This window comes from Typopeltis vanoorti, chromosome 2, assembly GCF_054136105.1.
Source record: "Typopeltis vanoorti isolate ZY-2024b chromosome 2, IOZ_Tvanoo_1.0, whole genome shotgun sequence".
Classification (NCBI taxonomy): Eukaryota; Metazoa; Arthropoda; class Arachnida; order Uropygi; family Thelyphonidae; genus Typopeltis; species Typopeltis vanoorti.
The window spans coordinates 15,195,784-15,215,252 of record NC_143550.1 but is presented as its reverse complement, the minus strand read 5'-3'; the positions used below and the strand labels follow the sequence as shown (position 1 = coordinate 15,215,252).

Genomic DNA, 19,469 nt, shown 5'->3' with positions numbered 1-19,469 from the left:
CCATGGAAAACTGGGGACAACTGGAAAATGGAAGATGAAGGCAAGGATCCTAATGTTAAGGACTCCCTAAATCAGTGATTCTTCATTATAACTGGAAGAGAAGTGTGAGTCAGTAGTCCAATATTAAAAAAGAAGTTAGAGTAGCTAGCTAAAAAGTTGGGTCATAACGATTTTAAGTAGGATTGCACTGAAGAACTTTAAAGACAATAGGCCATTAACAAATGTTTTTCGACCACTATATACTAAATAAGATGACAGAAAAATTAGGGTTAATAGATCGAAGATTTTAACACAAGCTATTATCCTACTAGTTTCGCCAAGTTAACTTGTAGCTTCTTCTGTGCCAGATAACTATACACATGACAAACTAGCTTAAAAAAACAAACGAGCTAAGATTAATACAATAACTGAAAGATGAAAAATATCAAATTCATAGGAACCGTTACACAAATGCGTGGAGCGTGGATACTAGCACTAGGTCAGTCATTGTTAAGCAGGTGCGTCCTATAATTGGCTGCTAATTTGAACTCTGACGTGTTGAGAGATATCTTATGAGTGATTTCCAGATATCGCAAAGGATCATCCCTTGTCTGTTCAAGGATGCCTTGTGACGGATAACTACTGTGGCTTCTTTTATGCTGCAGGAGATATAGTCTTCTTCTGTCTATGGCATAGTGCTTTTATCCCATTCAATGTTGTGGTTAGTGTTGGTAAAATGAGAAACTAAACCAGAATTGTCCTCTCTGTTGTTGTTTACGTCTCGATGAGCTCCTTTTGTCTTATTTCTAGACCTAGAAATTTGTCCAATGCAATTCAGGCCAAAAGAACAAGGAATGTTGTAAAATACAGGGCGTTTATTGAAAGGATTCCTGTCTTTAGTTGAACATAGCATATTGCGTACTGTCTTTATTGGTTTAGAGGCAACTCTAATGTCGTGAGGCCTTAGCAGGATGGCAATTTTTATGAAAGTGTGCCGACAAAAGGAATGGAAATAGAAATCCTGTGATGAGTTTCTTGGATTTGCTGTAGAGAGGAGTTGGAGAAAATTATTCGTTTTGTTATTTTTTTTTCCGGATATACATTGTTTTGTTAAAGTTTGGAGAATAAAATCTAATTCGTCTGTTAGTACTTTGTCATCTCTTATGATAGAGGTTGCCCTGTTTTTCAGCATATGTTTTAATATTTCATATTTCACAAAAATTAATGCTTTAATTTTTGTGAAATATAGTGTGATTAGGAGAAATGCAGGTAATGGTCTGTGTTGGTGGGTCGCAGTATATATTATGACTAATGCTGTCGTCCGTTTACTTTGTAATTAATATGTCGAAAAAAAGTAATTTCCCTTCATTTTCAAATTCCAAGGTAAACTTGATTTTTTGGTGAAACGAGTTTATAGAAATTAGGAAATCATATAGTTCTGCCTCACTATGATGCCATATTATAAATATGTTGTCAACATATCTCTACCACACTGACGATTTTGGATCCGTATTTGGATCCTTTCTTTAAGATGCTAACTTCTAAAGAAATATATGTTAAGCTCTGATCTGAAAGGTTGAAAAAAACAACTTTATTGTCAGGAAGGTTACGCCTTGAATTGAAACTATTTTCATATAGGGCATTAGATTTTTTGATATGTCTATTCTTCCTATTTAATAATGTTTTATTAAATATATCATTAATAATAGTGTCCAATCAGGACCAGGTGAGCATCTATGCTGATAGAAATAACGTACTGTAAATTAAGACATAAAGAATCAACTTACTTTGAAACTTAGGGGAACTGACCATTGTCACTTTTAGCAAGATAATGCACCATGTCATAAGGCTGCTGCTGTAACCGCGCAGTTCTCCACTCAAACGTCGGCACATTTGACTGACCTCCACATAGCACTGATCTCAACACTAATGAACATCTGTCGGATGAAGCAGAGCGTTGGGTAAGGTCAAGGGATGTCGCCCCATGACAGTCCAGGACCTCATTACATACCTACAAGAAAAATGGTCTACAATTTCCAAAATAATGGTCTACATTATTTTACAATTTCTTGTAAAATAATGTCTTGTAGGATTGCTGAATTCATGGTAGCAAAAGGAAGACCTCATTAAGGTGGGAGCCATGAATGTTAGTTCCTCACACCATGATGTCCGGCGACTTTTTTCCAAGCAATATATATATATTGCTTGGATTCAAGCAATATATATCCAAGCAATATACAGGGTGGCCACAAATTAACTTTCCCTCTTTGGAGTTATCTGTAGCTAAAACTATTACACGGAATGAGACCATATTTTACATTGAGACTTTCGAAGGCATGGGGAGATGAATTCCGTGAAAAAAAAAAAAAAAAAATAGTACCAAAAGTCGCCGATAGGAGACATTTTAGCGCTGGTGGAGCCGAAAGCAGTCGAATATTTGCAGTAAACGCAGGTAAAAAGGATTAAGCAAATTTTACTGTGCGTACGTGACAGCAGTGCCACCAATTCCACTTAAGAAGGGATTGGAAACGTTCAGGCAGTTATTCGAATGCCTCACGAATCGTGCTCAATGCGTCCTACCTTTCCTCAGCATGCTTTACTTGTTAAGTTGTTTTACCTTAAACAGTGCAATGCCGTAGCGGCCCTTCGGGAATTTACGCAGGTCCTTTGTCAGTTGTAGCACTGAGAGCTATGATTAAGAAGTTTGAAGAAACTGGATCACTAGGAGTTAGACCTGGCAGAGGACGGAAAGCAGTGCAAGAAGAGACAGTAACAGGTACAAGACATTGCTACTGCGATGTTCGACGACACAGGGACCAGTACTGGTCCAGCGCTCGTGCCATAGCTCGCAAACTTGATATGGCTTATGGTACAGTCTGGAAAAATTTACGGAAAATGCTTCACTTCTATCCCTATAAGTTCAGTCGTATGCAAACACGAACTACCGCAGATTATGATAAGAGATCATGACCTTCGCGCTAACCTTTCTTGCCTCATCACCCACAATATTCCCTTGGAGAATATTGTGGGGTAATGAAGCTCATTTTTATCTGAATGGGTCAGTCAACACTCACAACTGCAGAATTTGGGCATCTGAATATCCCCAAGCGATCCAGCAAGTACCACTGCATTCTTCAAAAGTTACTGTGTGACGTGGCATCACAGCCGATTTCATAATAGGACCATACTTTTTTGAGAATATTACCCCTACAGGTACTATAACCTGCTTCATTACTGGAGAGATTTGTCGACAATGGTGGAAAATTTTTTCATTCCTGCATTGCAGCAAAGACAATGTTTGGACTCCATAATTTTTAAGTTGGATGGAGCATGGCCACACATTGAACGTTCAGTACAGTTCCTTTTATGCCAGCATTTCAATAATGAGAGGGTTATCAGTCAATTCTTTCCGTCGTCATGGCCGCCTCGATAACAGGACATCACTCAATGCGACTTTTGGCTGTGGCGGTATTTGAAAGCCATTGTTTATGTTGGTGGCATTCCCAACTTGCATGTCTTAAAAGAGAACATAAAACGTTCTCTTTCAAGACATGCAAGTTGGGAATCCAATCCGACTCCTTATGTTTAGCTGTTGAGCATGCTGCACACCGGATGAAATTTGTTGTACACAAGAAAGGTCAGTACATTGATAATCGTGTATGTGGTCCAGGAGGACCCTGATTCTGATGAATAAAACATTATTTCCTGCGAGTTCAATCACTGCATTAATTTCTGTGTCTCTCGCAAGTTTCAGTTTAATTATTTTTACCATCATTGTAACACACCACATATCCAGCTGGAATGAGTGACGTACCGCCGCTTACCCCATCGAAATGTTATTATTCCATTTAAAAATAAAAAAAAAATCTGCTAACGCCTTTTTATTCCCATATCTAGGGAGTAGGCAAGGCTTTTTAGCACTATCTAACATTTGGAAACTGAGTGGGCAGTTCAATCTTAACTGGTACCCCTATCAGAGATAACTGGCCCAAGGCAATCACTAATTAAGTGGCACACAGTGAAGAGAGACGGCTCAACAAGTGCCGCCATCTCGTGGTCCCTAACCTAACACTATATTTAATATCTGAAATAATGTGAGTTTACGGGACGAAAAACCCGAGTTTCCGGGAGAAAAAACTCGCTTGCCCGTGCCAGAGATCGACAAACTCGGGAACCTGTGGAAAAAAGGCTTAGAAAAATTTCTTCTAGCCCTGGACTAGATTGGAAACTAAGAAGTCTTCCTTCATGCAGTCAACCGCTGTGGTATGCAAACGCCACATCCACTAAGCTACACAAGCTTATTCCGTTTTATCTGGCTTTAATGCAATTATCCGCTTGTTTTCGGCTTCGTCAGCGCCAAAATTTTCCCTATCCGTTGCTTTTGGTACTAAATCGTTTTTTTTTTTTTTTTTTCGCGGAAATCATCTCCACCATGCCTTCAAAAGTCTCAATATAAAATTTGGTCTCAATTCCGTTTATTGGTTTTAGCTACAGATTCCTCCAAAGAGGGAAAGTTATTTTATGGTCACCCTGTACAAGGTCGGTCTGAAAGGTTCTCGACCTGACAATGAAAAAACGAATTTATAATTTAAAAATTATTTTTATTTTTCAACATAATCACCATTAAGGCTAATACATTTATTCCAACGATGTTCCAGCGCCATTATCCCATCCCTGTAGTGGTTCTCTGTATGATCTGCAAAATACCCCTCTGCAGCTGCAATCACCTCTTCAATCGAAGAAAAACGCTGACCAGCGAGGAAGAGTTTTAGTTTTGGGAAGCGATAGAAGTCAGAGGGAACCAAATCTGACGAATACGGTGAATGTTCCAATAATTCATAGTACAGATCCCTTAATTTTATCATTGCCAAAATACCTTTGTGGTCAGGTGCATTGTCCTGATGAAAGATGATTTTTTCTTCTACAAACAGGGTCTTTCTAAAGAATTTTTTCCTCTCTTCTGGAAAAAAATTTTCTAAAAGACTTTTCTAAATCTTTTAGAAAAGATTTTTCTAAAAGATCGGAATAATATTCCCCCGTTATTGTCTTACCTTTTTCAAGATAATTAATAAAAAATGCCTTTAGCATCCTCAAACACGATGAGAAGACTTTGTCTACTTTGACGCTCAACGACCGGCTTCTGTCCACTGTTTTCACTTCTGTTTGGATTCTGTGTGTAATGGTAAATCCAAGTCTCATCGATAGCAATAAATCGATGCACAAAATCAGTTTTATTTTTGTTAAAACGTTCCAAGCACTGTTCAGAGATTTTTATGTGAGTGCATTTTTGATCTGCTGTGAGCAAGCAGGGTACCAATCTTGTACAAAGCTTTTTCATATGCAATTCTTCATACAAAGCATATCCTACACGTTATTTTGAAATGCCTGTAGTCTTAGCACTTTCACGCACTTTGACTCGCCGATCATCCAATACTATATTTTGCACTTGATCAATGTTTTCCCGTGTTCTTAATTTTGGACGTCCTTCACGTGGATCATCTTCATGGCTGGTATCACGTTTAATCTCGGGAGTCCATTTCTTAATTGTCGAAAAGGAAGGAGAAGAGCGCCCATCAACTTTTATGAACTTCGAATGAATTATCTTCCTTTACAAACAATTTTATAAAAACACGATATTCAATTTTATCCATTTCAAGGGATAGAGACAACACTTTTGCTTTAGACAGCTTATAAAACAAACTACTTGATAGAATAACTTGCAATTTCACATGGATTCTTAAGATAGATGTACCAACTTAGAAAAAAAAATCTTGCCGATAGTTTTGCCATCTATGGTCGAGGCCGAGCACATTTCAGATCACCTGAAGAGCCTGTATAGCTCAGTGGATGTGGCGTTTGCACACCACAACGCATGATCACACTAAGGAAGACTTGATTTCGAATCTAGTCAGCGACTATAAGAAATTTTTCTAATATTTTTTCTACCGGTTCCCGGGTTAGTCGATCTGTGGCACGGCAAGCGGGTTTTTTCTCCTCGAAACTCGGGTTTTTCGTCCCATAAACTCAAGAAAATCGATCGCAGAACGCACATTAAATATGATGTGTTAGATTTAGGGACCACGAGATGGCGGCACTTGTTGAGCCGTCTCTCTTTACTGCGTGCTGCTTCATTAGTGATATCCTTGGGCCAGCCCTCTCTGAGTGGAGATTGAACTGCCCACTCAATCTCCAGAAGTTAGATAGGACTAAAACGTCCTCGCCTACTCCCTATACGGGAATGAAAAGGCGTTTTCTGATTTATATATATAATATTATATTATATTATATAATATATACAGAGAAAAAATCCGCTTGCATGTGCGAGAGATCGACTAACTCTGGAACCAACCGAAGATAGGCTTAGAAAAAGTTCCTCCAGTCAGTGACTAGACTTGAACTGAAGTCTAACTTCGGGCGGCCAAGAGCAGAAGCAGCAAGCGCCAATTTTCTGCGGTTCTCCCCCTCAAAAAAAAAAAAGTTTTTACGACAGAATCAGGAATCACTAAAACTACAGTCTGCAATGAATCACATAATACGCGAAGAAGTCAGTATTGTTTGAAGACGACTACCATGCAAGTTTAGCGTTCTGCCATCATGTAGTTTAAAAATAACACCTCAATTGTTCACAATTTACTATTTAGTAATGAGGCAACATATCACATCAGCAAGAAGTATTATTGCGGATATGCTTTAAGTAACATCGCATATAACTGCCTCCCCCTTTTTTTTTTTCCTTTTGGAATACAACTGAATGGTGAAACTTAATTGAGTATGATGCTGAATTACCTTATTCTGAATTGAAGAGATTAAGCCTTGTTCATAGCACAGCCTTTAAAAAAGATATGACACACTGCCACTTATCATGAAATATTCGAGAATTTTTAAATAATTTTTGTACACGACAGATCTATCAGAAGCAGGGGAAAATGCCTTGCCCACCAACTCGCTCAGCAGGCTTCTCCCAATTACAATTTTTTCTTGTGGCATATGTTAAAACTGAAGTTTACCCAACAAAAGCTTGCTCTTTAAATAAGTTTCACAGTTGGATGACAAACATGATCAGTGCTATAACTGAAACATAACTGCAGACCGTGTTCACAGCACTTCAAAATTGTGAAATATTTGTTATTCAAAAGGATGGTGGACATGTTGAAAATTTCCACCATCCTTTTGAAAATTTCTGCAGTTCCCTCCTTTTGCTAATTGTTCCTGAAGTGCAGTTATTAAAAATTCAAACTACACAAAGGATTTTAAAGATACCTTGGAAGCATAAGTAATAATCTTCCTATGAGTTATTATATAAATAAAGATCGAAACATGCTAAAAAAATCAGCATAAACATGTATCAAATAATTTTTATTTTCTTGAAAAAGGCAAATGTATATAAGGGATAAAAAAATGATTTTATCGTGTTTACGAAAAGAAGTATAGTATTTTTCCGTTTCAAACTCATGCAAAATGACAAATTCATTTTTTATACAATTTTCAGATTAATTGGAGCTTTCAATAGATTTATGATTTATATGCAGTAAAAACTTTAAAAGCTTAAAAAATGTTCTAGAAAACTTATTTGCATTTGGTAATATTTAATACCATCATAGCTGCATTTAATTGCGATACGAATCCTTGATTGGTGTGAAGGATGCTCTGCAAGTATACTACATAATTCTGTTCTCTTTTATGATTATGAGCAGACACGCATGGCACCATGAAGGCTTCCGAAACCTAATCCAACGAAATCACGTAATTAATCCAGATTCATCTAATATCTTATTCTTCAGACCGGTTTGCCTGCTTCCTCCTACTTTGCGGGATAAAAAAACTCGAATTTTCAGGGGAACAAAATGCTAGCGTCGCGGTGTAATACTAGTTAAGCCTTCGGATGAAAAGCCGTGATAAAGGTTTCTCATGTCCTAAACAGGATTCGCACTCATTTTCCAACTAAACGGCATCGTTGAGACTGGCTGAGCTACGGTGGCTGACTACATGTATGAGTTTATAAAGAAGAAAAATCTTTTTTCATTATGTTTATAGTATCGAAATTAATCTGTTATTTGTCATGAGCCTATCATTAGAGCTTTATTTTCGGTCTTCTGACACACTTCTAACTGCATCAATCCACTTGGATCTGCACCACAGGAACAATTTCCTGTCAAAAAAAAAAAAACTTGTTTCCTAAATTTTTCCTCTTCCATGCTCTTCAAGTAACTATTAGAATAGCTCTTCTCATGCATTCATGAATGTTAACGATTTCAAGCGCCTTTCCAAAATCTTTCTTTTCAATATGACTCTGCAATTTGCATCCTCAAAAATCACTCCCATTCATAACTAAAGGCTGATTGAATGCTTCCTTGTATACTGCTGGTTTGGTGTTTTGCCTAATTTCTCTCTTATTCCATGAAAATTTATTCATCTGGCACGCCACCACATTATCTTTGTTTAATCTGTTATCTGTTTCCATATTTTATTTTCCACCTTCACTTAAAACTGTGCCTAAATACTTTATTTTATTTGTATGTTCTTCATTGAGAATGCAGATCATAATCTTATTTACGGTTTTATATATTTATTGCTGAAACGGTTTCTTGTCATCAGTGATTTTCATACCATATTTTGTTTATTTTTATTCAGTTTCGTTGAACCATACTGCTGAAGAATTTAATCAGATTTAGTTAGGAGTGGAATATCATTTCTATGAAGTAAACAGCGAGTTGAATATCTCCAATTTCGGTAATCATCATCACCTTGTTCATTGGTACCTAGTGGACTGTTACGGTGTAAAGACATCGCTGGCTGATCTCGACAGTGTGCTTACTCGATGGTAGATATAGAACCTGTCGAAACATCACGGTTTTGTTCATCTGTTTGCATATAACCTTTTTTTTTGCTACATTGCTGGATATACTGTATTATAAGTACCGTGTTTAGCTTATTCATTATATTTTTTTGTTTTTCATCGCCCCAGTACCATATATACGGCAGTTCTTTTCAGACATTTTATTTATATACTGTATATATATATATATATTTTTTTTTTTTAACGACGAAATCAACCCAGTTGATGGTCATTAAAAAAATAAAAGCATGCAAAATAAAACACCGACAATTATCTCTAGAAAGTTTTTTTTACCTTGGGTATAATATATGTTAAAGATACCAAGCTATTTAAAACTTGGTTTTTACTCCATTCCCAAGCAAGCAAATAGATCTTAACCTTGGTATTTCTAACCTGGCTCCCACTGATGAGACCTCAATAAAGGTCGAAACCGGTCTGGGTAGTGGCCCCTTACCTTTAATGCATAGCATCATACATCTCCTAGAGGAGATGGGCTTTGCATTAAGGGTAAATATTAAGAACAGTGATCAGAGCTAATTCCAACTTTACCACGAGTTGCCTAGACTTTTACTACTTTACGGGTCACTTAGACTTGCATTACGTGCAGGCGCAAACGACTTATATTTGTCTGTTTGCTTACTTGGGAAATGGAGTAAAAACCAGGTTTAAAATAGCTTGGTATCGTTAACCGACCATTTCATCACAGGGAATTTGTGGCTATTCAAGGTAAAATGCTCCCAAAAAATAAAAAAATAAAATAATACAAAAAAATCTGAAAGAAAATTTTCATTAACTATTTGAATTCCTCATTAACACTATTTTCCCAAGATGATTTGTTTTTGAAGACATTTAAAATATTCAGACTGTATACCAAATTCATTTTTTGATATCGATATATCCATCGAGTGTGCTGTACTAAATTGTTTTTAGATTGCAGTATTTGTAATTCTTTCAGAGTGAAAGAATTACAAATACTGTAATGTAAAATAGAAAATATATATACACACAGGTTGGTTCAAAATTCCACGTACAAAATTTAAGGGGAGGCAGAGAACAGCAAAATTAACTATATTCACATAGGAAAGCATGACTGGAAACACCATCGGAAGATACTAACAGGGCCACAAAGATACAGAAATAACACAAGCCAGTAAGCAGTGTAAAAAACTTCATTAGGCGTAACTAAACAGTTCAATAGTAGTTAGATACATATGATTTCACATCAGGTGCTCAAAGTTACGACCATTAGCAGTGACGCAAGCCTGACACCGACGACGCATTGATTGCCGTACATTTTCGAAAATACCTGGAATTTCCCGGATATTAGTAGTGGCGACAGAGATTCTTGCCACGAGGTCCATGTCAGAGGCAACAGGCGTTTCGTATACCATGGCTTCAAGGGTCCCCCACAGAAAGAAATCAATTCTCGATAAATCAGGTGAGCGTGGGGGCCATGCGACGGTCAGCCACGCCCAATCCATCAAGGCCAAAAGGACCTATCCAAATACTGACGCAGAGAAATGCCAAAATGGGCTAGAGCCCCGTTGTGTTGGAACCACATCTGACAATACATAGTCATTGGAACATTGTTCAATAAATCCGGCAGAACTTCTTCCAGAAAGGTCCGACACTTCTGGGAGTCCAGTCGGGTGCTAACAGGTATGGGCCGGCTAAACAGTCAGCGACGATACCTGCCAATACACTAATGACGAATGGTAGTTGTGCAGTATGTGATCGCAGAGCGTATGGCTTCTCATGGGCCCATACATGAGCACTGTGGTGATCGAAAATGCCTTCGCGGGTAAATGAACTTCATCCGTGAACAAAACAGAAGTTGGAAAATCCCGGTCTACAGCACTTTTCTGCAGATGGGCGAATTTCACACGTCGAGGATAATCTTCAGCCATCAGTAACTGGACCCCTTGCAGATGAAATGGATGTAAGGATTCAGAGTGCAAAAGGCGCAATACACTGGATCGAGATACTCCTATAGCAGAGGCAACGGCACGTGTATTGTTTCTGGATTATTGTCCATTCACATGCAACACCTCCTCTTCTACGGCGGGATTTCGCGTCGATCGTGGCCGCCCACTATCATGTCTGAGATCCCTGAATGATCCATTGTTACACAAATTCTGATGCAAATACGCAAACATTTGGTGATGAGGTACACGTCTGTTTGGGTACCTTTCGCAATACATTCGTACAGCAGCTAGTCCATTACCGTCAGCTAACCCATAAACGAGGTGCATGTCTGCCGTCTCAGCGTTCGAAAAACACGCATGTTCTTCGTACGACGTCGAAAGCTTTAATGAGGAAACCCCAATTGCTCCACTGGAGCTAGCGAACAGCGCCACCTATCACTTTCGGGTGGCGTTTCCGGTCATGCTTTCCTATGTGAATATGGTTAATTTGATGTTCTCTACCTCCCCTCAAAGTTTGTAGGTGGAATTTTGAACCACCCTGTATGTGTGTGTGTGTGTGTGTATAATATATACAGGGTGTCCCAAAATTCACGCAAGAAGTAATTTTGATAGAAAACAGGTTTTTAATTAAAAATTGTAATTTCTTATTGATTCATAAAGTATACAGTATAGGGTCATACATGGAATAGCATATCGGGTAAATGGCCTCCACAGCTTTGCTGGCACATACGCACTCTTTTGTCGAAATTTTCCATGACCGTTTTGCATAAATGTGGCTGAATTTCGTTGATACAGCGCTCAATTTCCTCCTTCAAGGCGTGGGTGGTCGCGGGCTTGTTGGCATAAACCTTAGACTTCAAAAAACCCCAAAGAAAAAAGTCCAACGGCGTTAAGTCACATGATCTGGGCGGCCAATTCTGATCACCAAAACGGGAAATTACACGACCAGGAAATGACTCATGCAGTAATTGAATTGTTTCTCGGGATGTATGGCATGTGCCACTGTCTTGTTGAAACCACATGTCGTCTACATCCATATCTTGCAATTTAGGCACAAAAAACTGGATTACCATGTCACGATAGCGAGCACCATTAACTGTTATTGCCTTACCAGCCGCATTTTCGAAGAAGAATGGACCGATGATGCCTCCAGCCCAAAATCCGCACCAAACAGTGACATGTTGTGGATGCATTTGTTTCTCAACAATCACTCGTGGATTTTCTGAACCCCAAATGCGACAATTTTGTCGATTAACGAAGCCATCAAGATGAAAATGAGCCTCATGGCTGAAGATGATTTTGTTCGAAAAATAAGCATCCACTTGTTGTTCCATAATCCATTCAACGAACTCTCTTCGCTGTGTGTGGTCAGTAGGCTTCAGTTCTTGCGTCAATTGAACTTCGTAAGCATAAAGATGCAAATCTTTCGTGAGAATGCTTCTCTAAATGCCCAATTCAAGACCACGGTGCCGAATTGATGTTCCTGGACTCTCAGCAACACTCTCACGCACTGCTTCGATGTTTTCTGTTGAACGACGGCCAGAGTGTATAAGATCACTAATTGATCCAGTTTCCTTGAATTTTTTAATTAATCTTTTCACAGCTGATGAAGTTAAATCACTATTCCGACCATATTTTGTACGAAAATTGCAAACTGTAGCTGCCGAACCTTCACTATTTTTAAAATATTGCTTCAAACAATGAAAATGCGTTGTTCTTTCGTGTAGCGCTCCATTTTTAATAACCCTCAACTGTCAGCTGTCACGCTGTCTTATTTTTCTCATTGGCAACACTTTACCGCATAAATGGCGCTAAATTTAAATCTTGCGTGAATTTTGGGATACTCTTTATATACACACACATTTAAGAGATTGACATTGAAGCAATCTTGTAGAATTTTTGTTTCCTAACGTTAACCTTTCTTAACGTTAGGAAACAAAAAATCTTTCTGTTTCTTTCCCTTTCCCGATGGGAAAGAAACAGAACTGATGAGACCAGTAGGAAGTTTATCATTATGTCGAGAACAAATTTTGCTAATTATGTATTATTACACAGGCTATTACTTATGTGTACTCTTGCCATCACAGTGTGTTTATGACAATATTTATGCGGGAAAATGTGTTTATCTTTAGAATAGTAAATTACATAATCGTTTAACATTCTCCAATTTCTATTAACTGTTGCTAGCCACGTATACTGAAGATGGAATTAATTTTACAATTGTCAGTCCTAGAATAATTTAAGCCACCCATCAAAAATACTTTGTGGTAATGGGAGGCTTATTTACTTGGTTCGTTATTTCTTGCAGGGCAGAGTCAACACTTTATATTACGAATATAATTGCAATATAATTGAATTATTATATAATAATATGCAGCTTTAAATTTTGTTTCGACACAATTTAAATTTGTGTCTAAAGCGGCGTACTGCCGAAATTTAAAAATACAATATAAAATAGCGGACTTTTATATTTTACCTTTTGCGCCTCTTTTGCACGCCCTCGTTACAGCACTGGAGACAGGGCACCTACTCTGCAGCTCATTCTAACCGCAACTACGCCATCTATCATCCACCACTAGTATTTCCCACAGATAATCACAAACATCAATGCCCACGGCAGGATTCGAACCCGCAGGCTGGAAAAGGAATACGTTAACCACTCGACTTTTATTAAGCTAATAGTAATCTATCAGTTTCATAAGCGGCGCCAAATGTGCGTGTGGACATCCTAGCTGTTGTATCATCATACGCTAAATAAATAAATAAATGCAGGGTTTGGTGAAATAATTAATAAACAAAATTTAGCATTCTAAAACACCGATGCCATGACCTTTCCTGCTGATGGAACCGACTTTGTCTTCTTTGGTGCTGAACAATCGGATTCTGTCCACTGCTTTGACTGCTGTTTGGATTCTGGTGGGTATGGTGAATGCAAGTCTCATCCACAGTAATAAATCGACACACAAAATCAGTTTTATTCTTACAAAATATAAACCGTATTATTAAACTGACCATAGATTAATTCGTACGTATGTTCGTAAAATATTGCCTACCGGTTTCGCTAGTAACTGACTAGCTTTTTCAAGGCTTGCATAGTATAAAAAAATGATACATGCAAAAAAGGCTTAAGAATACAAAAAACACGCTAGTACCTGTTAGGTAGCTAAGGTAACACCGTTCGCGTGACATTTCTACTCAGTATCATGAACACGCGTTACATGTAAACGCGTAATATGATTATTTGGTACTGTAGTTCTGTTGAACTGAGGGAATTAATTAGATTTTTCCAAGTATCGTTCACTATGGCCCCTTGATTTCTGTTTAGATTGCTGCCTGTACGTAGCACTGCTGCTGCTTTTTTTAAATAATGTCTGTAATCTTCGTCTACGTAGGGCATAGAGCTGTTATTTCAGTCTTGTGTGGTTCTAAGTTGAAAAGTGATGTGCTAACCCGGAGGTGATCGTTCTGTTGTGATTTACAACGCCAACATGTTCTTTCTGTCTTATTTCCAGAAGCAGCAATAGTGCTATGTACAGGCAGCAACCCAAGCAGAAATCAAGGGGCCACACTGAACGATACTTGGAAAAATCTAATTAATTCCCTCAGTTCAACAGAACTACAGTACACGAGTAATCATATTACGCGTTTGCATGTAACGCGTGTTCATGATACTGGGTAGAAATGTCACGCGAACATGTTACCTTTGCTACCTAACAGGTACTAACGTTTTTTTTTTTTTGCATTTATCATTTTTTTGTACTGTGCAAGCCTCGAAAACGCTAGTCAGTTACTAGCGAAACTGGTAGGCAATACTGTACGAACATACGTACGAATTAAAAATCTATGGATACTTTAACAATAAGTCTTATATTTTGTAACATATTACGACCAAAAACATATATAATTTAAATAGTTTTATTCTTGTTAAAACGCTCCAATCACTGTTCAGAGATTTTCATGCAAGTGCGTTTTTGATCTGTTGGGAGCAAGCACGGCACCCATCTCGCACTAAGCTTTTTCGTATGCAATTCTTCATGCAAAATATATCCTACACGTTCTTTTGAAATGCCTGTAATTTCATGCACTTTGACTCGCTGGTCACCCAAAACCATATGGTGCACTTGATCAATGATTTCTGGTGTTCTTACACATTCTGGACATCCTTCACGTGATCATCTTCAAGGCTGGTACGGCCACGTTTAAACTCGGGAGCCCATTTCTTAATTGTCGAAAACGGAGGAATGCTCATAAACTTTAATGAACTTCAAATGAATTTCTTTTGGCGTTAAAACTTTTAGAAAGAATTCTATTACCGCACGATACTCAATTTTATCAATTTCAAGGGATATAGACAACAATTTTGCTTCAGGCAGCTGTATAAAATGAACTACTTGATAAAATGACCTGTAATTTCACAGAAATTGTAAGTTATATGACATGTACCAACTTAGAGAGAAAAAAAGTCTTGCCATCTATGGTCGAGACAGAGAACTTTTCAGACCAATTAATAGAGGGATTAATTAACGCCGTTAATTAATCCCTCGATGTTACCACGTATATCAAAATCGCTTTAATCAAATATATCAATGGTAAAAAGTACAATTCGTCCATGATCGATTACTGTATTAATAGTTCGTTTTTTATGGTACTCTTTTAGGAAAGATAAAAAAAATGAATGCAAAGTAAATGTTACATAAATGCTTGTATCTACATTCTTCTTCTTATTGTGCTATCTTCTATCGAAGGTCAGCGACCATCTTGGCAAACAAACTGCGCTCTTGTGCTAATCTGAGCAGTTGTGTACTGCTTTCCTCTCCACGTCTTGACGTTGTCAAACCATGATATTCTTTTTCTTCCTCTAGTTTCTTTGCCATCAATTCTTCCTACCAAAATAGTTTGTAGAAGTTGGTATGTGCTATTTCTCATAATGTGGCCAAGATATGTTTCTCGTTTCTTGATTATTTGTACAAGATGTTTAGCTTTGCCAATGGATTTTAAGACATCTTCATTGGTAATTTTTTCTGTCCATGATATCTTTAGCATTCTTCTGTATAGCCACATCTCAAAGGCTTCGATTTTCTTGATGGGTGTCACCTTCAATGTCCATGTTTCAACTCCATAGAGCAGAATAGAACACACGTAGCATTTCAGCATTCGGCATCTGACTTCCATGTTTAGGTCTTTATTGCAGAATAGTGTTCTCATTTTCATGAAGGACTGCCTTGCAACTTCAATCCTTGTCTTTATATCTATTTCTGGATCCCACCGTTCATTAAGCCAGCAACCAAGATATTTATATCTTGACACTTGATCGATATTTTTCTACATTAGTTACTGCAATTTTTTTTATCAAAAAAAAGTTATCAAGAGTCATTTGAACAGTTTTAGTTTTTTTCCTATCCGTATAAGTTTTCTACGATAACAAGCAAAATGACTCTAGACCTCGACAAACAAGCATTCTTCGATTAACATCTGGATCCATATCCATTACTTGCTGCTTAAGCAATTCTAAACTGAAATACTGCATCCAGTTCTTTAATTGTTGAACCCCCATCTTCACATTCCATTTGTTCGTTGTCTTCATAAGCACGTTGTTGTTCAATTTCAAGATGATCGTTGTAACTGAAATCTTTTGAATTTGAATCCAATAATTATTTAGCATCTTCTGAATCAACACTATCAAAACCAATGTCTTCACCAATTGCAACAATTTCTTCAACCACGTTCACAGGATTTTGAAAACAACCTAAGTCATTAGCGCATTCTGCAAAAGGTTTTCCAAACGGCTCTCATACAGCTAGAAGACACTTGCTCCCATAAGTCATGAATGTTTTCAAATGAGTGTTTAATGTTAAAATTTTTCTAGAATTCTTGCCTAATTGCGTTTTCTCCCGTTGTTGTTTCTACTGCCTTTGAGAATGTCTTTTTAAGAAAATAGGCTTTGAAAGTTGCAACGACGTCCATGTCCATGGGTTGTAGCAATGATGTCGTATTTGATGGAATTTTGGTATATTTAAAGGCTCATTAATTAAAATTCTTGCTGCGTATATAAAGGGATTGTCGCAATTAATTTTGCCGCTGTAATCAAATCCTGCGTTAAGCAATAGATACCTGTATTTTCTGTGAATATACAACAAAAACAATATCAACAAGTTCAACGGTACTTAAATATTAAGTCACTATTTTTCTTAAATGTCCATATGAACTACACATTATATTAAACTGTAATTATAAGTTATTTTCCTATTTCTAAAGTATAGGAATATTTTTAATATTGCACTGTATATGTTATATTAGATCAGAAGATCTATAAATGTTAGATTAAATGAAAAATCTATAACATGTTCCTCGGGAAACGTTTTTCTACTATAACAAGCCGACTTCATAAGATGACCTGTGACAAGACAAAAATCTACTTTTGAGAACAGTAAAATTTAAATGATAATTTTATAATTATTTTTCACCATTCTTTAGCCAATTCTGTTTACAGAAAATCAACCCATACAGGTAGACACATTCACCAGCAATCACCCCCCCCCCACAACAATATGGGATTATAAAAACCCTATATAACAGGGCAAAATTAATCTGTACAGATAAGAATGCCCCTACTACTGAACTTAATCATATCCTTAACACCTTCTCAGCCAATGCCTACAAACCCCCAAAAAATCCAGAAAATATTCAAACCAGTTAACCACATCCCCCACTTCATAATAGAGATTATACTAAATCTATCACCATTCCTTATATCTGGGGCATGTCTAACAAAAATACTAAAAAAAAATATGACCTGACTACCTGTTACAAACCATATAAGAAATTGGCATCCCTTATCTGCTCCACCAAAGACTAGCCACTTCCCCTAGACCTACCTTGGGTATACCAGATCCCTTGCAGTTGTTAACCATCCTACTACGGCCAAACAGGCAGGACAGCTAATATCGGGATATCCGAACACAAAGACTACATCCAGTTTCACCAATACAGACACTCAGGACTTGTGGACCATGCACTAGATACCCACCACAGAATACGCAGGAAGAAAGCCACTTTACTACACTTTAGTTCTTAAAACCATTCAACCCTGCCTTTTTTTTACCTTTACAGTTTGATATTATTATATCCATGGGTTAAGAATAATTAAATAAAATTTTAATTTTGAATTACATAACTTTTCACTATATGAACGTAGGACAAATATCAAAACAGTAAAAAATGTATAAGCTCTGCTATAGTAAATTTTGTTTGCAACAAAATTACTGTTAAGTAAAAATTCTAGTTTATTATAAGTGACTGAGTTAACTAGAGTGAATTGAGTAACTGATTTGATTTTTTGGTATGGGACACAGCAGTACATATGGTTTGTAGGACACTCAATCAATGCCCTTGGAAGGTTTTGAACCAACAGCTTCTTGGATGGAGACCGGACAGGCTAACCACTCGGCCAACCAAGCCGACTTCAATTCATTAACACATCTCCAACTGAGTAAAATAGTACTGGATATTTGCTATGGAAGAATGCAATTTACAAAACTTACAATTTACTACACTGATTCTATGACAATTCCTTTAATTTTGTTAATGAAGAAAAACTCAAGAAGTAACAAAGATATAAAAGCCAAAATTAATCAAGTTCAGAAGTAGGAAATTTAATAACAGGAAGAAATTATATTAAAGTATAGAATTTTTTTAAATAAGAGAAATAATAAAGTCAAACTCAACTGATTAGAATAAATTTATTTCATTTTTATTTCTTCTATACAATTATATATGAAAGACTATTAGCAAACATTATCCAACTAATAATGCAACTTACGAAATTCATCATACAAGAACATTTACAAAAAGACCTATGAGAAAATAATTTTACACACGAACCCAATACATCTTGCTTCGAATTCTGTTGTAATCTGTTAGGCCTTCAACTGGTCCTGAAAGAGATTCAAATTGATATCATCCATAATTAATATGTGGTGATTAATCTCCCATTTTCTTTAACAACCAAAAAACTCACTAAATCTATCAAATCCAAGTATAGTTTGTAGAAGTATAATAATAATAATAAAGATAAAACTGAGACAAGCGCAGCAGCAATAAGTTACTTACTCTTAAGTTACTATATCTCTTTCTCTTAAAAATAAAAGGAAGTTATTATCTTAAAACTATCGTTTTCATTCCACTTTTCATTTATCCCCTAATATCAACAATTTTGTCTCTTGAAAGTTTTTTTATTTGGTTATACTATAAATTAACACCCCCAGAATCCAGTTCACCTTGGAAAAGGAAAACAACTGTGGTTGTTTTCCTTTCCTAGACACTCTGATTACATACCAGCCTGATGGATCCCTGGCCTTTTCTGTTTACAGAAAATCAACCCATACAGGTAGATACATTCACTAGCAATCACCCCCCCCCCCCACAACAATACGGGATTATAAAAACTGTATATAACAGATCAAAATTAATTTATACAGATAACAATGCCCTTACTACTAAACTTAATCATATCCTTACCACCTTCTTAGCCAATGGCTACAACCCCCCCCCCCCCCAAAAAAAAAATGACCTGACCACCTGTTACAAACCATATAAGAAATTGGCATCCCTTATCCACTCTACTAAAGACCAGCCACTTCCCCTAGACCAGTGTTTCTCAATGTGGGGCATATGCCCCACAGGCATCAATTTGAATATTTTGGGGGGGCAATTAGAAAATGTACATGAAC

The 19,469-nt window shown here is 37.0% G+C and overlaps 1 protein-coding gene across 1 annotated transcript in view; it reads right to left on the bottom strand.

Annotated features, from left to right (window-relative positions):
• Positions 1 to 18,460: 18,460 nt before the first annotated feature.
• The window catches only part of UQCR-C1 (Ubiquinol-cytochrome c reductase core protein 1), a 258,580-nt gene continuing 257,571 nt past the window's right edge, over positions 18,461 to 19,469 (bottom strand). Inside the window, exon 14 of the mRNA XM_090403677.1 lies at positions 18,461 to 18,674. Within this exon, the coding sequence (XP_090259803.1) occupies positions 18,610 to 18,674 (65 nt within the window). The 3' untranslated portion in view covers positions 18,461 to 18,609. The remainder of the gene's footprint in view (positions 18,675 to 19,469) is intronic.